Source organism: Salmo salar, chromosome 10 (genome assembly GCF_965601325.2).
Source record: "Salmo salar chromosome 10, fSalSal1, whole genome shotgun sequence".
Classification (NCBI taxonomy): Eukaryota; Metazoa; Chordata; class Actinopteri; order Salmoniformes; family Salmonidae; genus Salmo; species Salmo salar.
Window position 1 is genome coordinate 34,763,165 of NC_138300.1, and position 23,765 is coordinate 34,786,929.

Sequence of the window (23,765 nt, forward strand, 5' to 3'; positions counted from 1 at the left end):
GGATGGTGCCAGGTTTCCTCCAGACGTGACGCTTGGTATTCAGGCCAAAGAGTTCAATCTTGGTTTCATCAGACAAGAGAATCTTGTTTCTCATGGTCAGAGTATTTAGGTGCCTTTTGGCAAACTCCAAGCGGGCTGTCATGTGCCATTTACTGAGGAGTGGCTTCCGTCTGGCCACTCTACCATAAAGGCCTGATTGGTGGAGTGCTGCAGAGATAGTTTTCCTTCTGGAAGGTTCTCCCATCTCCACAGAGAAACTCTGGAGCTCTGTCAGAGTGACCCTCAGGTTCTTGGTCACCTCCCTGACCAAGGCCCTTCTCCCCCGAGTGCTCAGTTTGGCCGGGTGGCCAGCCCTATGAAGAGTCTTGGTGTTTCCAAACTTCTTCCATTTAAGAATGATGGAGGCCACTGTGTTCTTGGGGACCTTCAATGCTGCAGACATTTTTTGGTACTCTTCCCCAGATCTGTGCCTCAACACAATCCTGTCTTGGAGCTCTACAGACAATTCCTTCGTCCTCATGGCTTGGTTTTTGCTCTGACATGCAGTGTCAACTGTGGGACCTTATATAGATAGGTGTGTGCCTTCACAAAGTATGTCCAATCAATTTAATTTACCACAGGTGGACTCCAAGTTGAAGAAACATCTCAAGGATGATCAACGGAAACAGCATGCACCTGAATTCAATTTTGCATCTCATAGCAAAGGGTCTAAATACTTATGTATTTGTTTTTTATTTTTAATACATTAAGAATTTCAAAAAAACGGGTTTTGCTTTGTCATTATGGGGTATTGTGTGTAGATTGAGGGGGGGGGGGGGGGGGGGGAGTATTTAATCCATTTTAGAACAAGGCTGTAATGTAAAATGTGGAAAAAGTCAAGGGGTCTGATTACTTTTCGAATGCACTAAGTAATAGGCTTTGTGGCCACTGTGTAAAAAAAGAAGCTTATTCTCTAATCTATTAATGGTCAGATACTTCAGTTGTAACTGGCTCTGTTACGCTCAGATTTTACAGTTGATTGACAACTTCAGCCTCATTAAACTTAGACTCCTCTTTTTTTAAACAATAGCCTATTTAGAAACCAAAATGTCTCCGGTGATGCTGCATTCATTGTCTTCCGTCAACTACACAGGCTGTTTGTATGTCATATAGCAAACACTCTTACAGTAGTGAGTGCATAAATTTCATACTTTTCTTTTGCCATACTGGTCCCCTGTGGGAGTTGAACCCACAACCCTGGCATTGCAAGTGCGTTGCTCTACCAACTGAGCCTCACGGGACCATTAGTGGTGGCGTAGCCTAAATACATACAACAGAATAGGCCTAATTAACCTCTTAGGGATCCCTTCACCCCCATTCCCACTCGGATCCCGTTAACGGGATTGATTTGACAACATCCAGTGAAATTGCAGCGCGCCAAATTCAAAATCAGAAATACTCATAATAAGAATTCATTAAACATACAAGTGTTATACATAAAAATACAGCTTAACTTTTTGTTAATCCAGCCACAGTGTCAGATTTCAAAACGGCTTTACGGCGAAAGCAGACCATGCGATTATCTGAGGACAGCACCCCGCATTCAAACACATGAAAATCAGATTTCAACCAGGCAGGTGCTACACAAAAATCTGAAATAACGATATAATTCATGGCTTACCTTTGAAGATCTTCTTCTGTTGGCACTCCAAAATGTCCCATAAACATCACAAATGGTCCTTTTTGTTCGATAAATTGCTTCATTATATCCCCAAAATGTCTATTTATTTGGCGCGTTTGATTCAGAAATAGACTGGTTCCAACTCGCCTACAAAGTATCTAATAAGTTACCTGTAAACTTGGTCCAAACATTTCAAACAACGTTCCTAATCGTAACGGGAAATACTGTGCTCAATACCGGACAAAAACAAAGTGAAGCGCGTTCCAGGTTGCACGCTCCAAAAGACTTGAGTCCCTTTGTGTGACACATGGAAAGAAAAGGGCTACTTCTTCATTTCTCAAAGGAAAAACATCAACCAATTTCTAAAGACTGTTGACCTCTAGTGGAAGCCATAGGAACTGCAAGCATATTTCTATTAAAAAGGGATTACCATAGAAACCTAATGGAAAACACATTGAGCTCAAATCAGTTCTGTTCTACTCACAGACATTATTCAAACAGTTTTAGAAACTTCAGAGTGTTTTCTATCCAAATCTACTAATAATATGCATATCCTAGCTTCTTGGCCTGAGTAGCAGGCAGTTTACTTTGGGCACACTTTTCATCCGGATGTGAAAATACTGCCCCCTAGCCCAAAGAGGTTTTAAGAGAACAATAAAGAATAAAAAAAAAAATGCTGGGCAGAGCATGGCCAGAGCTCGTGGCTGAGCGGTACCAGAGCGAAATTGGAGCAGGTGAGAAGGCCAACTCTCCTAAATTTTTGGAATCCATTCCACACTCCAGACAAATTATGCACTCTCCGCTCCAAACCAGCTCCACTCCGCTCATATCCTCTGTAATACACATAACAATTTATAGACCACAGGTGGCCAGTCTTATCATATCCTATTACATAGCTCTTCCTTTATCTCTCCTTACATCGACTGATATCAGATGAAGGTCACATGATCTCTAAAGATCCCGCAAAGCACCGCGACTTACAGTAAATTGTGTGTGTGTTTCTGTTGATATGTTTGTGTGTCTGTTGGTGTATGTGTGGAGCTCCATTTTCCCCTGCTGCTTAACCGCATTCTCGCTCTCTCTCTCTCGTGAGTAAAAGAGTCAGATAAAAAGTAAAGGGCCTGTGTGTCAGACATGACATCCTCTAGTCCCAAACCCCCAGACAGCTTCTGAAGATGAGAGTGGCTGGCTGTAGAGTGGTCAGTGCTTTGAGAGCGACTCCAAGGTCATCCATGGAGCTCTGCTAATGCAGAGGGAGGGAGGGAGGGAATCCAACTACACTAAACAACTAACTGGCTATTCCATTCAGTGTAACAGAGATACCATAAACTATGTTAGGTAAGTGAAACAGGGCTGTTATGTTTATGGACTAGTGGCCCTTTTACAGTTTATCAGTTATAGTGATTTTTAGATATAATCACAGCCATATTTCACAGCTCTCTTTTACTGCTCCAAATGATACACTAGTGCAGAAAGAGAGCGACAGTTTCTGAAACATATGGTACTCTCCTCTAAACAACAATACTTTTTTAAAACTAACCGAGGATCAATATGCTGTATGATTGGATGTTATGACTGGCCCGTGTCTGCCAATAGCTACCCCTGATTGACGATGTTACTAGAGTCCTCTGGTAACACCCTCAGTCATTGGCTGACACCATTTGTGGTCCCTGGGGGTGAAAGTCTGGACATTTCACCCTGATACTGTACTGTAAGGCTCTGAGCTGGGATAAGAGAGAGAGAGTGTATGTAAATATAGCAGACAGAGTTTGTTTATATACTGTTAACAAGATTAAACGGTGAGATTATCTTGATTAAATAATCACGGCAGAATTAATAGCACTGGAGCATGCTGTACGCACACTATTTACGGGTATTTATACACACACCTCATTTCAGCAAAGTTCTTTGTGAAAGGTTTCAGTTTATTTACCTTTATTGATTTACTCTGACCTCTAATAATGTATGAATATGAATGAACATGTGGAATGTTCACTTGTTTGCAAGCATGCTTACTACTGTAAACAGCATACCTGTAAGGATCTATGTGTAGCTGGTGCAGAGGAGTCAGGCGCAGGACAGCAGAGATGAGTAAATAAAAGTAACTTTACTCAAAGTCATCAAAATACACGAGAATTACCAAGCCCACAATACGGACCACAATACAACAAACAATCATTCACAACCAAACATGGGGAACAGAGGGTTAAATAATAAACAGGTAATTGGGTGAGTGAAACCAGGTGTGTAAGACATAGACAAAACAAATGGAAAATGAAAAGTGGATCGGCGGTGGCTAGAAGGCCGGCGACGTCAACCGCCGAACGCTGCCCGAACAAGGAGAGGGACCGACTTCGGCAGAAGTCGTGACAATACCAAGTTATTCTTCACACACTGTTTTTTCAGCAGACTAGGTTAGTGTGACTGTGTGTGAGAATAATCAAAGCTTTAATGAGATATTCATCTACACTGCCCTTCCCACCGCTTTAATTCTGTTATCAGGGTGTGTTCACGCCACTCCTACAATAACAAAACCGTATGTGTGTGTGTACACACTCATCAGTGTAATTGCTGAGGAGGTATTGCCAGATATACCCATTGGGAGAGGTACACGAGGACACATTCACACAGTGGACCAGATCCTAACGGGGACACATACACGGTCGGTCGGTCAAAAGGCTATGAAGGGGCTGATGCTTTTTCTGCTATTTGTTGAGAGCAAGAGAGAGAGACAGAGAGAGAGAATGAATGAGAGCTATGAAGACCAGCCGTCTATATTTGGCAGACACTTTTAAATGTTTTGAAGAGAATGAAGTCCAGGAGCTCAGGATCAAATAGAAACCTCTATGTCAGAGGAGTGACGGATGATGATGGCTATTTCCTGGAAGGCATAGAGAGTTCCAGAACTCTCACATCTGTTCTAGAAGTATATATCCTGCCCCTGTCGACTGTGTGTACAAATTGCGTGTGTTTCTCTGTGTGTACATGAGTCTATCCTTGCCCATGTGTGAGTGAGTACAGCAGAGTAGCTGGTCAGTAGAGCTGAGCTTGATACTTTTGTACATATAGTGTATGTGAACACCCCTTCAAATTAGTGGATTCGGCTATTTCAGCCACACCCGTTGTTGACAGTTGTATAATATCTAGCACACAGCCATGCAATCTCCATAGACAAACATTGGCATTAGAATGGTCTTACTGAAGAGCTCGGTGACATTCAATGTGGCACCGTCATAGGATGCCACCTTTCCAACAAGTCAGTTCATAACATTTCTGCCCCCCCCCAGAACTGCCCCGGTCAACTGCAAGTGCTGATATTGTGAAGTGGAAACATGCAAAGTGGTAGGCCACACAAGCTCACAGAAAGCCACACATGGTTTGGGCTCTTTAGTTCCAGGGAAGGGCAATTTTAACGCTACAGCATACAATGGCATTCTAGACAATTCTGTTTTTCCAACTTTGTGGCAACAGTTTGGGAAAGGCCCTTTCCTGTTTCAGCACGGCAATGCACTTGTGCACAAAGCAAGGTTCATACAGAAATGGTTTGTCAAGATCGTTGTGGAAGAACTTGACTGGCCTGCACAGAGCCCTGACCTCAACCCCACTGAACACCTTTGGGATGAATTGGAACGTCGACTTTGAGCCAGGCCTAATCGCCCAACATCAGTGCCCAACCTCACTAATGCTATTGTGGCTGAATAGAAGCAAGTCCCCGCAGCAATGTTCCAACATCTAGTGGAAAGCCTTCCCAGAAGAGTGGAGGCTGTTATAGAATCAATCCATATTAATACCCATGATTTTGGAAATAGGTGTTCGACAAGCAGGTTTCCACATACTTTTGTATATGTGACCCACCACCTGGATTCGGTCCTATATAGAACATTTTGAAATTGTGTTTTTTACATGGGATAAAAGTAGAGAGAGAGCTAGAAAATGGTATATCATACGCTGCAGTTGAGGAACAATGGGAAAGTAATTCTGCTTAGAAAGTTGACAAACATGTAACCCAACTTTTGAGAAAATGTCCATTAAATGTTTTGTCTACACCAGGGATCATCAACTAGATTCAGCCGCAGGATGATTTTTTCTTGAGGGGATGGTCGGTGGGCCAGAACATAACTACAAATAACTTGTAGACCGCAAATTGACCGCAAGAAGCCCAAACAGATATGTTCGACTAAAACAATAATTTCAAAGTTTGCTTACATTTGTATACGATCACGTGTCTCTATTATGCCTGAGAATACTTGGGAACAGATTTCTTAAATTAATGTCACTTGGAGCTGATGTCCTGGTGTTTTTACAGTCTTATGTCCAACAATGAAAATTCCACCAATAAACCACCAAAAACCCACCAATTTGGGGAACCCTGGTCTACACCCATTCAGCATCCTTCACATCCTCTTAAGCCTTAGCCCCACCCATCTCTTTAAGATTCACATGTGAGGCCATGTCCTAAACAGAGTGAGTAAGGTAGTGTAGTAAACACCCAAAGATTTCAAGACTAAAATTAGTAGCTAAAATACACTTTATCTAGTCCAAAAATGATTATATCCTAATCCAGGGGTGAAAGTAGACACCTAAATGCACTCACACATTTTTTTTTTTAATACTCCAAAATTACAAGGAGGCATACTCTGCTGACACTGACAAACAGATAAATAAAAACAATGTTGTCTGATCCATATAATTGGTCAACGAAATATAACGTCCATCTAACCTGGAGGAGGAAATTATTGTCCAAAAACAAACAAAAGTGGCACTGACCCAATGACAAAGACAGTGAATATACACACTCACTGGGGATATGGCCAATGTTTTCCTCTGGTGCCAACAATATAGGCTACTGTTCGCTCAACTAAGTTAAGACAGATTTAAGTATTTCCATTGTCATCTCTTTACAGCAATAGCCATTTGATTTCCGAAGAGTTTTAAGCAATTGTATTTTTACATATTGCGATATGCCTGGCTGGGTCTCTCTGTTTTTCACTGACAGTCGCAACAATCATCTATTTGGTATTTGCAACGCGCGCTGCCAAAATGTATTATATTTCTTTCTTTATATAGACAGGAGTAAGCTAATTAGGCTATATAATGTTTGCAATCTAATTCAATTTACTGTAGGGAAAGCTTAGCTTCCTCTAGCCTTATGGAGACGCCGGCTATGCCTTTTAATTTGGCATAAACACAACCAGTCATGATGTTTTCATCTGATTGTCAAACAATCACTTAACCAAGGCACTCGTGTAGGCTACCAGCGCACATTCGTCCCCTCACAAAATAATGTTAGCACCAAACCCCAACAGTGCACTTCGCACCTGTAATTTGATGAATGGAAAGAGACATATGTTACAAACACCTACGTGTATTGCAATGACATTCTGCGATTGTCATTAGACCTACACTTGTAGCCTGATTTGATGCATCCACTGTTGTTCACGCGCGCCTTGGTCTCAGCCACTAATTTCCGCGAGAGTCTCGGCCACTCCCCGTCTTGACAAAATGTAAGTGTTCTCAAACAACAACGCAATTTGGAGCGTATAGCACCCGGTTTCTAGTGAATTTTGCTTTTTTTCATGTGGCTAAGATGCATTAATGTTAAGTAATGGTGTAATAGCCTATAGTTTCTTGGCCATGTTGTATTAATTGTTTTTTATATTAAAGGCTCACGTTTTACTGGTACGGCGTAGCCCCACATTTTATTTTGCCGGGACGCCGTACTGGACCGTACCGCCTTACTTTCTATCCTAATCTGATTTTGGTGCAGGTCATGTTCTTCACATTACCGTCTCTGGTAAATACACAATATATCAAATAAAATCTAAATTGATCTGTCAGATTTACAGGATATAGAAGGCTTAAACGGTACAGTGAAATGGTTACTTGCATATTGGAGTCTTTTGTTTAGACATGTAGCTAACTAAACAATGAACCATAATCCCAACTCATAATACAATGCACCATGCATGAATCTGCAGGTAGCTAAAGCTAACCAATTAGGTTCAAAGTTAGCTAGCTAGCTAACATTAGGCTATAACTAGCAATGCAAATGGCTTCCTGAGATACAAATAATATTTCTACACAGATCATACACGTAACGTTAGTTAGCGAGCCAATCAGCTAACGTTAGCTAGCTAACAACCTGTCTGGGCAAGGTGGGACGTTTGCGTCCCACCCTAGTCAACAGCCAGTGGAATCGCGTCGCGCGAAATACAAAACCTCATAAATGCTATAACTTCAATTTCGCAAACATATGACTATTTTACACCATTTTATAGATACACCTCTCCTGAATCAAACCACGTTGTCCGATTTCAAAAAGGCTTTACAGCAAAAGCAAAACATTAGATTATGTTAGGAGAGTACCCTGCCAAAAAAAAATCACACTGCCATTTTCAAAGCAACGAGGTGCATCACAAATACCCAAAAACACAGCTAAATGCAGCACTAACCTTTGACAATCATCGGATGACACTCCTAGGACATCATGTTACACAATACATGCATTTTTCATTCGATAAAGTTCATATTTATATATAAAAACAGCATTTTTACATCGGCGCGTGACGTTCAGAAAATATTTTCCCTCAAATGCTTCCAGTGAATCAGCGCTACAATTTACAAAATTACTATTCGAAAACATTGTTAAAATGTAATATTGTCATTCAAAGAATTATAGATTAACATCTCGTGAATGCAACCGCATTGCCAGATTTAAAAATAACTTTACTGGGAAATCACACTTTGCAATAAACGACGTGGTATGCTCAGAAAAATAGGCTAGGTGATACATGTTAGCGCCATCTTGGAACCATCTAAAATCAAAAATACTATTGCAAATATTCCCTTACCTTTGATTATCTTCATCAGAAGGCACTTCCAGGAATCCCAGGTCCACAACAAATGTAGTTTTGTTCGAAAAAGTTAATAATTTATGTCCCAATAGTTCCTTCTTGTTAGCACATTCTGAAGGCTACTCATAATGTACTGAAGCGCGCGGGACTTGTCGTCACGAATGTGCAAAAAATATATATTTACGTTCGTTCAAACATGTCAAACATTGTATAACATAAATCTTTAGGGCCTTTTTCAACCAGAGCTTCAATAATATTCAAGGCGGACGATTGCATTGTCTTACTAAACGTTTCAGAACAAAAGGTTTCCCATGGGCGCCCGCGTCATAGTAGTAATAGCCCTAACCCTGTGACCAACTTCCCAAGCCTCTCTTTGGGTCAGTTTCTACCATAGAAGACTCAAACCACTTTGTAAAGACTGTTGACATCTAGTGGAAGCCTTAGGAAGTGCTAAATGATTAATAAGTCCCTGTGTGTTTCAATGGCAAAGGTTTGAAGTGATTCCACACATCAGATCTCCATTTCCTGTTAGGATTTGTCTCAGGGTTTTGACTGCCATATGAGTTCTGTTATACTCACAGACACCATTCAAACAGTTTTAGAAACTTTAGAGTGTTTTCTATCCAAATCTACTAATTATATGCATATTCTAGTTACTGGGCAGGAGTAGTAACCAGATTAAACCGGGTATGTTTTTTATCCGGCCGTGCAAATACTGCCCCCTATCCCCAACAGGTTTTAACTTGCAATGAAAACTTTTTGACAAAATTAGAAACGTATAATATCTGAAAATGTAGCTAGACTCTTACCGTATACATGGATGAACGCTTCTCCCTCTATGCCATGGTTGCCCTTAGTTTAAAGATGTAATCAGGAGACAGGTGTTTTATACAAAAGCCTTCTGTGTTGTTCTCTTTTCGACTCCCTCTGCATTTGCAATCTTACTCTGCTTCCAACGGGAATTACACTGATTTCAAAACTCGGTCAACACTGTTGATTGCTGTTTATTCTCCATCACTGCCATCAGAAGATTCTACAATTTCTGGTTCAATTAAAATGTTTCTACCTAAATCACGGATTCATTTTCCAAGTCAGCATGGCAAGATCGACCTCCAGAAAGTAGTCCATCACAACCTTTTCCCACTGATCTTTGTCGATAGTGCCTGTTAAATTCAGGGCAGGAGTTTTGGAGCAGAAGCAACAATTTTGCAGTTCTTCATGATATCTTAAAAAATACTGCAGTTGAAAGGATTACAGTTAAAGTTGGAAGTTTACATACACTTAGGTTGGAGTCATTAAAACTCGTTTTCAACCACTCCACAAATGTCTTGTTAACAAACTATAGTTTTGGCAAGTCGGTTCGGACATCTACTTTGTGCATGACACAAGTAATTTCTCCAACAATTGTTTACAGACAGATTATTTCACTTATAATTCACTGTACCACAATTCCAGTGGGTTAGAAGTTTACATACACTAAATTGACTGTGCCTTTAAACAACTTGGAAAATTCCAGAAAATGATGTCATGGCTTTAGAAGCTTCTGATAGGCTAATTGACATAATTTGAGTCAATTAGAGGTGTACCTGTGAATGTATTTCAAGGCCTACCTTCAAACTCAGTGCCACTTTGCTTGACATCATGGGAAAATCAAAAGAAATCAGCCAAGAAAAGTGTAGACTTCCACAAGTCTTGTTCATACTTGGGAGCAATTTCCAAACGCCTGAAGGTACCACGTTCATCTGTACAAACAATAGTACACAAGTATAAACACCATGGGACCACTCAGCCGTCATACCGCTCAGGAAGGAGATGCGTTCTGTCTCTTAGAGATGAATGTACTTTAGTGCGAAAAAGTGCAAATCAATCCCAGAACTAACAGCAAAGGACCTTGTGAAGATGCTGAAGAAAACAGGTAAGGAAGTATCTATATCCACAGTAAAACGAGTCCTATATTGATATAACCTGAAAGGCCGCTCAGCAAGGAAGAAGCCACTGCTCCAAAACCGTCTGATGAAACAAAAATAGAACTGTTTGGCCATAATGACCGTCATTATGTTTGTAGGAAAAAGGGGGAGGCTTGCAAGCCGAAGAACACCATCCCAACCGTGAAGCACGGGGATGGCAGCATCATGTTATGGGGGTGCTTTGCTGCAGGAGGGACTGGTGCACTTCACAAAATAGATGGAATCATGAGGGAGGAAAATTATGTGGATATATTGAAGCAACATCTCAAGACATCAGTCAGGAAGTTAAAGTTTGGTCGCAAATGGGTCTTCCAAATGAAGAATGAGTCCATGAATACTTCCAAAGTTGTGGCAAAATGGCTTAAGGACAACAAAGTCAAGGTATTGGAGTCGCCATCATAAAACCCTGACCTCAATCCTATAGAAAATATGTGGGCAGAACTGAAAAAGTGTGTGCGAGCAAGGAGGCCTACAAACCTGACTCAGTTACACCAGCTCTGTCAGGAGGAATAGGCCACAATTCACCCAACTTATTGTGGGAAGCTTGTGGAAGGCTACCCAAAACGTTTGACCCAAGTTAAACAATTTAAAGGCAATGCTACCAAATACTAACTAGAGTGTATGTAAACTTCTGACCCACTGGGAATGTGATGAAAGAAATAAAAGCTGAAATAAATAATTCTCTCTACTATTATTCTGACATTTCACATTATTAAAATAAAGTGGTGATCCTAACTGACCTAAGACAGGGAATGTATTTGGCTAAGGTGTATGTAAACTTCCGACTTCAACTGTATCTACACATCCTGAGCAGCTCATGTTAGACAGAAGCGCGCTACATTGCAAACCAATCAAAACTCCTCTCTCTGCATTTTTATCAAAATGCATTTTTTGGGCAGAAATACATTCTGGAACATGTGAACTTTCATGTGCCTTAATAACAAACTTGTATGCCATCAGTGAATACGAATACAATTGTTAAATTACGAGCCTAGTTGGTTTAGTCACAGAAAAAGTCAGCAACCTTCCCGCTAGCCATGATTGACTGAGATAATGAGTAGGCTGGACATGCCGAGAGATTGAGTTTTGAAATCAGTGGAATTAGAGTATGCTAGCTAAGAAGATGGAGAAAACACCTGTCTCCAGATTACATCTTCAAACTAAGGGCAACCATGGCATCTGTGACGGAGAGGGAGAAGCGTCCATCCATGTATACGGGTAAGAGTCTAGCTAACTACATTTTTCAGATATCGTTAGATGGCTGGCTTGCTAGCCTAACGTTACGTGTATGATTTGTGTAGTAATATTATTCGTATCTCAGAGCCATTTTGCTTTGCTAGTTATAGCCTAATGTTAGCTAGCTAACATTGAACCTGGTTGGTTAGCTACCTGCAGATTCATACAGGGTAGTAATGTCATGAGTTGGGATTATGGTTTACAGTGCCCTCCATGAATTTTGGCACCCTTGGTAAGTATGAGCAAAACAGGCAGTGAAAAATATTTATTTGCTGGTTATCCTCTTGGTCTTTTATTGAAAATATTCATAAAAATGTAACCTTTAATTTAAGTAAAATGATTGAAAAAAATAAATGTGAAATAAAAAAATAAAAAATTCTCTGAAACATGTGTGCCATAATTATTGGCATCCCTAGAAATTCTTATCAGTAAAATCTAACTGAATTATATTTCCCATTCAAATTTTATGTTTTTAAGTTCACTTAAGTGATTAGGAACACTTATGTAGTAAGCCATGACTTCCTGTTTCACTGGGGTATAAATATGATGTGACACACAGGCCAAGTTCCCATAGTCATCCATCACTATGGGAAAGACCTGAGAATACAGTAATGATGTGCGACAAAACGTTGTTGAGCTGCACAAATCAGGAAATAGCTATAAGACGGTTTAAAATGCCCGTTTCCACTATCAGGGTAATAATTAAGAAGTTTAAAGCAACTGGAGATGTCAACAATCGGCCTGGAAAATGACGTGTGTCTATATTGACCCCACGTACAGTGAGGAGGATGGTTCGACTGGCCAAAAAATCTCCAAGGATCACAGCTGGAGAATTGCAGACGTTATTTGGGTCTTGGGGGCGGAAAGTCTCCAAAACTACAATCAGACGCCACCTACATAACCACAAGTTGCTTGGGAAGGTTGCCATAAAAAAGCCTTTGCTGTCATCAAACAACAAACTCAAGCGCCTAAACGTTAGTGGAACTTTCAATAGGACCGGGTTCTATGGTCAGATGAGACCAAAATAGAGCTTTTTGGAAACAAACATCAGAGGTGGGTTTGGCGTAGACAGAAAGATAGCCATACAGAAAGTACCTCTTCCCCACTGTGAAGTATGGTGGTGGATCTTTGATGTTGTGGGGCTGTGTTTCTTCCAAAGGCCCTGGACAACTTGTTAGGATACATGGTATCATAGACTCCAAGTACCAGCAGATATTAAATCAAAACCTGACTGCCTCTGCTAGGAAGCTTAAACTGGGCCGTGGTTGGATCTTCCAGCAGGACAATGATCCAAAGCACACCTCAAAATCAACACAAAAATGGTTCACTGACCACAGAATCAAGGTTTTGCCATGGCCATCCAAGTCCCCTGACCTAAACCCCATAGAAAACCAGTGGAATGAGCTGAAGAGGAGAGTCCACAAGCGTGGACCTCAGAATCTGAAGGATCTGGAGAGATTCTGTATGGAGGAATGGTCTCAGATCCCTTGTCATGTGTTCTCCAACCTCATTACGCATTATAGGAGAAGACACAGAGCTGTTATTTTAGCAAAGGGAGGTTGCACTAAGTATTGACTGAAGGGGTTCCAATAATTGTGGCACACATATATTTAAGAAAATGATTTGTTTTATGATAACACATTTTGTTCCCTTTCAATTATTTTAGGATAAACAAAGATTTTTTTTCACAGCACGTTTTGCTCATATTTACCAAGGCACTGTACTGTTTAGCTTTTGTTTAGCTTTTGTTTCAACAAAAGACTCCACTATGCAAGTAACCATTTCAATAGAATGTTCGTGATGTCAATGTGACAACTGTTGATATATGTAGCTGGTAAATTCACTCTGGCTATCTACTCCGATTTCAGAGCACACTCGTCTGAGTGTGCCAGAGTGCAGAATAACTGAGCGTTCATAATTACGAACTCTCAACACCAGTTGAATATGGCCAGTGTCAGTAAACATCGGCAAAAAGCGTAATTCAATTGTTGGCAACAGCACAGTTGCAGTCACCATCGATCTGGATAACATAAAAACAGCCTAACCAGCTCTGCTAGGGCGAGTAAAATGGTCAGAGTGAGCTGTTCTCTCATGTGTCTGGAAGTAGCTAGCAAGCTAGCCAATGTTGTCCAGTTAGCTTGGGTGCTTGACTGCTGTTGTTAGGACAGAACAATCGGATCTACCCTACTCCTCGGCCAGAGCATCCAGTGTGCGCTCTGAACTCTCTAAATATACGAACAGACAATCTGACAATGCTCTGAGTTTATGGGCGGGGCTATAGCTTTAGAGGGTGTGAATGATGCTGAATGGGTGTAGACAAAGAAGAGCTCTCAAAACATTCAAAGGCCATTTTCTCAAAAGTAAGGTTACAAGTTTATCAACTTTCAAAGCAGAATTACCTTCCCATTGTTCCTCATCTGTAGTGCATAATATACCATTTTCTAGCCCTGAGTCTCTACTTTTATCTAATGTGAAAAACACAATTTCAAATTTTACCAAATCGAGCCGGTCGGTCACAAATGCCTCTTCTGTGAAGTAGTGACGTGCGACATACACCTAGCTTCCTGAAACAGGTCACATACTACTAATCACCATCTTGATTTTGCATGCTTGCTGTGTGTGTGTGTGTGTGTGTGTGTGTGTGTGAGTGACCCACCTCTCATCAGCGTAATTGCTGAGGAAATATTGGCAGGTATCCCCATAGGGAGAGGTACATGAGGAAACAAACACTGGGCCAGATCCTATCCCACATACAAACGCATACATCAAACTTTGACAAGAGATTTGAGACATCCTTCCTAACAACAGGAGAACAAACAAGTTCCATGTTCTAAAAACAGCTTGCAGCTTCAATCTTCCTGACAGAATAACAAATCCCGCTGTGCTCTCCTCTGTAGCCCTGAGGCAGGCTGCGCTAGCTGCTACCAAATACATCTCTGATGAGGCCAGGGAGCCCCCTCTGTTGACAGCAGGTGTATATACAGTATACAGTATGTGTGTATATACACTCAGTATACAAACATTAAGAACACCTGCTCTTTCCATGACATCGACTGACCAGATGAATCCAGGTGGAAGCTATGATCCCTTATTGATGTCACTTGTTAAATCCACTTCAATCAGTGTAGATGAAGGGGAGGAGACAAGTTAAATAATAATTTTTAAGCCTTGAGACAATTGAGACATGGATTGTATATGTGTGCCATTCAGAGGGTGAATAGGCAAGACAGAAAATGTAAGTGCCTTTGAACAGGGTATGGTAATAGGTGCCAACCGCACCGGTTTGTGTCAAGAACTGCATCGCTGCTGGGCTTTTCATACTCAACAGCCAGCCAAGTATAACACAACTGTGGGAAGCAATGGAGTCAACATGGGCCAGCATCCCTGTGGAACGCTTTCGACACCTTGTAGAGTCCATGCCCCGATCAATTTAGGCTGTTCCGAGGACAAAAGGGGGAGTGCAACTCAATACTAGGTGTTCTTAATGTTGAATACTCATGAATGAATACTCACTGTATATGTGTTTGTGTGTGTGAAGGCAGCGCTGAATCACAGGGTTCTAACTAGATAGTCTGTCTGTTGTCCTCTCCTGTCATAACCGGTGTCACGGCAGAGCCTCCAGCATTACTCTACTGATTTACAATACTGGAATACAAATGTTCCTTGCTAGCTTTGTCATTCACCCTCCATTGGTTTTACAGTCTGTGTGTGTGCATGTTTGTGTGTGTGTGTGTGTGTATAAGTGATTAATGCTTCAGACACTGCACTGTATTTATCTAATTTCTCATCAAATCTGTCTGAGCCTCCAAATCCCTCCACTACAGTGTGTGTGTGTGTGTGTGTGTAGTGTGTGTGTGTGTGTGTGTGTGTGTGTGTGTGTGTGTGTGTGTGTGTGTGTGTGTGTGTGTGTGTGTGTGTGCGCGCACGTGCGTGTGTGTCTGTGTGTTCAGGGGCCTGAAACTGCTGCCTCAAATTTTGAGCCCCCTCTCTGCACATCTGTTTCATACACATGCGCGTGCACCCACACACACACACACACACACACACACCAATCTCCAGCCAGGAATGGCCTGGTCCATTTCCTTAGAGGTAATCCTGTGATTTGGACTAATACCACAGCCTCTTATTATCCCAGGTGAAAGAAACACACACCCACACCCTGCTGCCAAGATGCTGCTAGCTGCCGCAGCATACGGAGGAACTTCCTACAAGGTTACGATAAATTCTCCTTCACAAAGTCTTTGAGTTAAAGGGGCAGGGCTGGCATTATGGGCAGGCCTTAGGGGCCCTGGCCCGCCATACCGTACCTCCTTGCCCCTCCAATTATACTGAACAAAAATATAAACGCAACATGCAACAATTTCAAAGATTTTACTGAGTTACAGTTCATATAAAGAAATCAGTCTATTGAAATAAATAAATTAGGTAATAATTTATGGATTTCACATGACTGGGAATACAGATATGCATCTGTTGCTCATACACATTGACTACAGTTCAGCGTTCAACACCATAGTGCCCTCAAAGCTCAACTCTAAGCTAAGGACCCTGGAACTAAACTCTGCAACTGGACTAGCCTGTACCCTTGCACACTGACTCGGTACCGGTGCCCCTTGTATATAGACTCGTTATTGTTATTGTTATTGTGTTACTTTTTATTATTACTTTTTATTTTAGCCTACTTGGCAAATACTTTCTTCTTCTTGAACTGCACTGTTGGTTAAGGGCTTGTAAGTAAGCATTTCACGGTAAAGTCTACACTTGTTGTATTTGGCGCATGTGGCAAATAAAGTTTGATTTGATTTGGATCCTGGACTTCCTGACGGGCCGCCCCCAAGTGGTAAGGGTAGGTAACAACACGGGGGTCCCTCAGGGGTTTGTGCTCAGTCTGCTCCTGCACTCCCTGGCCAGACACAATTCCAACACCGTCATTAAGTTTGCCAAAGACACAACAGTGGTAGGCCTGATCACCAACAACGATGACACAGCCTACAGGGAGGAGGTCATAGACCTGGCCGTGTGGTGCCAGGACAACAACTTATCCCTCAACATTAAACTTTTAATTAGATCATACATAATATTTTATACACAGATTCAGTCATTAAAATCAATAACGGATTCACTGGACAATATCCATCACCAAAGTCCGTGTGTGTGTGTGTGTGTGTGTGTGTGTGTGTGTGTGTGTGTGTGTGTATCATTAAAATCAATAAAGCGTCTACAGATGCATACTCTCCATCACTAAACCACTATAGTCAGCCAATTAACCCAGCAGCGTTTAACTGCTCATTCTGGGCACTGGGCACTGGGCCATTCATTACCATCAACCATATCTAAACCAGCCTCACACACACACACACACACACACACACACACACACACACACACACACACACACACACACACACACACACACACACACACACACACACACACACACACACACACACACACACACTCACGCACGCACAATATATATAATTGTATATTGTGCAGCACATCTAGGCTTTTAAACCTTTTAGTATAACACAAGGAATTAGCTTTGGGCAATCGTTTGTGAAATTAAAACTCTCTTCCCCCTCCATGGTCATGTCTTGGACTGGTCTGAACCACCCAGAAGAGCTGCAGGGTGTGTGTGTCTTTTTGTGTGTGTGTGTGTGTGTGTGTGTGTGTGTGTGTGTGTGTGTGTGTGTGTGTGTGTGTGTGTGTGTGTGTGTGTGTGTGTGTGTGTGTGTGTGTGTGTGTGTGTGTGTGTGTGTGTGTTTGTACGTGTGGGTGTCCCAGGGTCAGAGTGGGCCGACCCAGCCCATCTGGATCCAATGAGTTGCTAATCTACTTGGTGTGTCACTATGGAAACCATTCAGGTCCCGCCCTGACCTGTCCTGCTCTCTGATGGGCCACATTAACTGCTGTAAGATGGTGGTGAAGTGTTACCTGTAAATGGGATCCTGCATCACCATCATCTTACTCTCATCCCACGTCCACTCCTTCTTCTGTGGAAAGACAGAATAAATTGTTCAGTGAGGAGTGTGCCACAGATAGTCAGCCAGAGGTTTGTGTGTGTATGGAGTGTGTGAGAGATGCTAAGATGGAGTGAGAGGAGGTCAGGACCTCTGTGTAGTACGTTTACGCCAGGCACTTTAAAATGAGGCTGTCCCCGCTGGCTACTGCCATTCACCACCGCGTCTCTGATTGTCACAGTAATGAACTTTGACCTAAGGTGGGCTGGATGTTGAGCCCAAGGACTGGAGATATTGATTCAATAGAGCCAATCGATCCACAATCCACACCGTGAATAAAGCAATTATTTCGCCAATTCTCTCTTACCTTATTTTGCTCCCTTTCTTCCCATTTTTTTCACTCAGTCTTGCTTTGGCTGCTCTTTTTCACTTGCTCTCTCTCCAGCTCTTCCTCTATCTTTTTCACGCTCTCTCTTTCTCTCACTTGCACTCTTTCTCTCATTTTCCCTAGCTTTGTCTCCCTCTCTGTCTTCTCTCTCATTTTCTCTTTGTCTCTCTTTTTCTCGTCCTCTCTCCCGTTCCCTATCCCTCATTCATTCTCATTATCTCTCTTTCTTTCTACACTGGGCTTCGTCCAAGTTTACTGAGACAATATAAATGTCAACAGGACAGCGATTGGAATTATTCCTCCTATTGATTTTTCGTTTCACCATTTCCACTCCAACATCTCTCTTTTCATACCTCCTTTCATCTCTCCCTTCGGTGAGATGTAAATGAGGCGGTCTCTGGACGCGTTGACATTTCAGTCTTGGCCAGAGAGCAGGCTGAGAGACAAAGCAGACAGAGCCATAGAGTCCCATTCAAATCACAACACCTTTCATTCTCATTATAACAACACAAACGCCACTGCTATGCTGCGCTGTGTTCAGTTCACTCCAGCTGTTTAGAACAATTCAACCAGAGATTCTGGGTCTGGCAGAGGCATTTACTATCTATTTAAGGGGACTGACCAGGGTACAAGGCGCGTGTCTCTTTCTTTTACTGGGGTTATCAAGATAAATTATCATTCACAGTCTTGCAATCACGACGTCTATTCTCCTCTTTCTCCTCTCTCTATTCCCTTTGTCTTCCTCCCCATATTATTTTCTCCTTTCTCTATTCCCTTCTTCCAGTGGTGGAATAAGTACTACATTTTCATACTTGAGTAAAAGTAAAGATACCTTAATAGAAAATGACTCAAATAAAAGTCACCCATTAAAATACTACTTCAGTAAAAGTAAAAATTATCTGGTTTTAAATGTAATTAAAAACATGCTCCAATTAGTAAGTATTTTGTAAACCTCCCGCTTTGGGCTGGATGTGTCAATATGGGGCACCATTATATATATTTTTCTGTGTGGACTCTAAAGGGCAATCCCTTCTGCACTGGAATCACTCTGATATAAGACTGTCTGACAGTTAGTGTTCATGTATTGTTTTTTCTCCATACCTCATTCTAGGTCTCATTCTCCCGCTCTACTGACTGCATAAATAAAGCTTAATTCACAGATCTGTGTTGGTTGGGATGTGTGGATGAGGCTTTATGAGCGATCGACCAATGGACAGCAGATATAGACAGCTGCATAATAGGCTGACGGATCCTTGCGGATATGGAAGCATCCATTGGCATTCAGAGTGGGAAAAAGTGGACATGCACGCAAGAATGAAGTCACGCATGTGCGCACACAAACACACGCATTAGCTGCCCTTCAGAGTGGTCAAATGAAGAGGTGTGCCCTAGAGGACCACTAAGAACAACTCAATTAAGGCCTGACTGTAATCAGTAGGGAGGGAGGGAGGGAGGGAGGGAGAAGCTAATGCAGCTAGGGGATATTTATACCCGGCCACATACCTTCTCTCTGTAGCATCCCTCCACCCTTCGCCCTCTGCACCATTGTTAAAGGTTGTTAAGGCTTGTTAAAGGGTCCTACACAGGCTAAATGCATTACAGATTCCTATAGAGCTTAAGTGTAGCCTTCAGCCTTCAGTCACTCCCTTGAGCCATGTCTAGTGCATTAGTACTGTCCTCTCTTTACAAAAAAAATGAATAGAGAGAGGAGAGAAAGGGAAAGAAGATCTCCATACAGGACTCCAGACAATGGAGGGTCGAGGAAGGAAGAAGACATCTGCTGAATACCAGTGGCTTCTTTAGGCTTGTTTGCATACCAGAGGTTATAAGTGTACTTCTAGCTTTAATAGGGACTGACGTTAATACTGTAGTTAAACTGAGAGACAGGTGAGAGGTCACTCAAGGTAAACCCAGTCGAACTACTGTCAAGGTTTATTATAAACCCAAATCACTGTAAAACTGCCATAAAGAAAGCTTTATACAAATTACATGGAGAGCAAAACAGGGGGTATATTTAGCATAGCATAGAACGGATTTGCTCTCATCCTACACTCTACCCTGTCTGGAACGTTATTTAGCAGGGCACAGATTCACTCCTCTCCTCCACTCTAACCTGTCTGGAACGTTATTTATCAGGGCACAGATTCCCTCCTCTCCGCCACTCTACCCTTTCTGGAACAATATTTAGCAGGGCACAGATTCACTCCTCTCTGCCACTTTACCCTGTCTGGAGCAATATTTAGCAAGGCACAGATTCACTCATCACTCCTTCTCACTGCTGGTGACAGTTTATGAATCACACTCACTCCTCCACTCACAACCCCAGGATATGACACTGCTCAGCAATGGCTGAGTGCGCAGTTTGACTGGGGTTGGTTAGAAAACACAACACCCATCCACTCTACGCCCTGCCCCTAAGCTCCAGACAGTTCAAATGGAAAGAAACTGGTTGAGAGATAATAACAGGTTATAAAAGAAAAATAAATACTCACTTTTAACTTTTTTCTGAGCGCCACCTTCACTCCATCCACTGAGACAATGATGTTGACCTTCTTCTTCTTGATGTTCTTCACTTTGAATTCATACTGTGGAAAGAATGATTGATTAACTTTAGTAAGAATATGTTAAGACATTGAATTTATAATGAGGAAAGAAAGATTTCTTAACATTAGTAACAATATTATGTGTTACCAGTGAAAGCATATAAAGTGAAAATTAAACGAAACATTGCCCCCAAAATAAATGAAAGTATAGCTGCAAGCAGCAATGAAACGGGGTGCTGGAAGCGTTAAACATCCTCCCTCATGTAAGCTACAGGTAACAATTCAAAACACTTCATGTGCAAGTTTCATGTTGATAAAGTGTAGAGAAGTGAAGTTATTAGGCTTTAATTGTCACGTCCTGACCATAGTAAGATGTTATTTTCTATGGTAGAGTAGGTCAGGGCGTGACAGGGGGTGTTTTGTGTTTTTCTATGTTTTGTATTTCTATGTTTAGTTTCTAGTTTTCTATTTCTATGTTGTTGTTTTTTTGGGATGATCTCCAATTAGAGGCAGCTGGTCCTCGTTGTCTCTAATTGGAGATCATACTTAAGTAGGGTTTCCCCCCCCCCCCCACCTGTGTTTGTGGGTAGTTGTCTTCTGTACCTGACAGAACTGTGTGCTTTCGTTTTCGCTTTGTTATTTTTTCTTTCGTGGTCTGCGTTAAAATAAATATTTATCATGAGCAATCAACACGCTGCGCTTTGGTCCCCTCTCTACGACAGCCGTTACATTAATTGAGGATACAATATTTTATTTTAGTTGTCATTTCCTCTTCCATCTTTCAACATATTACTTAGCTTTTCTGAAACGTACTAGAGACAGATGTGATAACATACATTTTGAGTTCCAAGTCAATCGGATGTACGGTTCATGAGAAAAATATCTATGAAAAATCAAAGATGGCGGAAATCCAAAATGGCGGAAGTCATAGGTCCATGAGGCAAATTTCTTACTTATGTTGAGAAACTCATATTTCAACCACTATAATGTTCCTATCAATACACTATTATTGAACTGACCAAGTTCTCCAATCTTTTTTTCTGGCAAGTTTGTTACAATGATGTATGAAGACTTCATGAAAAGGTTCAATAACATCAGTAACAATATATATGAAGACTTAGAATGTATATTGAGCAGAAATATGTGCTAATTGGTTAGGATTGATAGAGGAGTCATTAGTATTTTACATTCATTTGAATTTCATTTATCCAGGGAAAGAGTGTGTGTGTGTTAGTGTGTCTTTCCATTTAGCCAAAACATTTAACTAAAAGGTATTTTCTATGGGTGAGATCTCAAAGGTATTAGCTACTAGGGTAGCCACTTGCAGGCATTAGCTAGCAGGGTAGCTAGAGGTTTTAAGGCTGTGGTTAGCTTCCCTACATCTGTAGAGTCGATTAGCCTTATCCCTGCTGGTGTCCGATAAATCAGGGTTAAGCATAGGAAAGCTTTCTGCTCTTCAAAAACATCACACACCATACCTACACAGCCATAGGGATTTACATTTGCACAACTTGACTGGGAATAACAACTCTGTCATAACCAAATATGGGCCTAGCAGCAGCATGAATCAATGTGAACCTGCTGCCTTCATGTCTTTAATATATTGTTTTAATGTTCCTCTGGTCGGATGCCTGCTCTGTGGTTGGTGACTGACTAGGCTGGGTGTGTGTGTGTGGTGTCTGTATGTGTGTGTGTCCTCTCCTGTCTGCTCTGTAGTCACCTGCACCTGGTCCAGACAGACACAGCTAGGTGTGTGTGTGCGTGTGTGTGTGTGTGTGTGTGTGTGTGTGTGTGTGTGTGTGTGTGTGTGTGTGTGTGTGTGTGTGTGTGTGTGTGTGTGTGTGTGTGTGTGTGTCCGAATGCCTGTGGTGTGTGAGTGTGGCCAGACTGTCCACCTATCTCTTGTGTTGGCCTTCGACTGATGCCCTGATGCCTGATGCAGACAGTCCATCTGTCTCTTGTGTTGGCCCTGGACTGATGCAGACAGGACACGTGTCTCTTGTGTTGGCCCTGGACTGATGCCCTGATGCAGACAGGCTACCTGTCTCTTGTGTTGGCCCTGGACTGATGCAGACAGGACATGTGTCTCTTGTGTTGGCCCTGGACTGATGCCTGATGCAGACAGGCTACCTGTCTCTTGTGTTGGCCCTGGACTGACGCCCTGATGTCTGATGCAGCCAGAGCACCTGTCTTTTGTGTTGGCCCTGGACTGATGCCCTGATGCCTGATGCAGACAGGCCACCTGTCTATGGTGTTGGCCCTGGACTGACGCCCTGATGCCTGATGCAGACAGGCCACCTGTCTATGGTGTTGGCCCTGGACTGACACCCTGATGCCTGATGCAGACAGGCCACCTGTCTATGGTGTTGGCCCTGGACTGACGCCCTGATGCCTGATGCAGACAGGCCACCTGTCTATGGTGTTGGCCCTGGACTTGCGCCCTGATGCCTGATGCAGACAGGGCACCTGTCTTTTGTGTTGGCCCTGGACTGATGCAGACAGGACATGTGTCTCTTGTGTTGGCCCTGGACTGATGCCTGATGCAGACAGGCTACCTGTCTCTTGTGTTGGCCCTGGACTGACGCCCTGATGTCTGATGCAGCCAGACCACCTGTCTTTTGTGTTGGCCCTGGACTGATGCCCTGATGCCTGATGCAGACAGGCCACCTGTCTATGGTGTTGGCCCTGGACTGACGCCCTGATGCCTGATGCAGACAGGCCACCTGTCTATGGTGTTGGCCCTGGACTGACACCCTGATGCCTGATGCAGACAGGCCACCTGTCTATGGTGTTGGCCCTGGACTGACGCCCTGATGCCTGATGCAGACAGGCCACCTGTCTATGGTGTTGGCCCTGGACTTGCGCCCTGATGCCTGATGCAGACAGGCCACAGGTGCCATGTGCATTTTACATTCAGCTTAGAAAACCCCAAATCTCTGTCTCTAGGCACATTCAAGTATTCAGTACAATCCACACCAGCTGATCTATACTGGCAAGGTTTTAAAAGTCCATTAAAAGTTTCTCTGTGTCTGGGTGAGGTGTCTGCCCAGGCTGGTCACTAGAAATAGACAGCAATTTCGGATGTTTGAAAAGGTCCTGAGAACGTCGATATACTGAATGCCTTTCTCAGCTCTCAAAAAAAGAAGAAAACCGATTG

General features: G+C 42.4%; 1 protein-coding gene across 1 annotated transcript in view; it reads right to left on the bottom strand.

Annotated features, from left to right (window-relative positions):
- LOC106560293 (carboxyl-terminal PDZ ligand of neuronal nitric oxide synthase protein) overlaps nucleotides 1-23,765 on the bottom strand; it is a 193,744-nt gene that overhangs the window by 111,194 nt on the left and 58,785 nt on the right. Inside the window, exons 3-4 of the mRNA XM_014123046.3 lie at nucleotides 20,558-20,650; nucleotides 17,652-17,710 (exon numbers count right to left, since the gene is read on the bottom strand). Of these exons, the coding sequence (XP_013978521.1) occupies nucleotides 17,652-17,710; nucleotides 20,558-20,650 (152 nt within the window). The remainder of the gene's footprint in view (nucleotides 1-17,651; nucleotides 17,711-20,557; nucleotides 20,651-23,765) is intronic.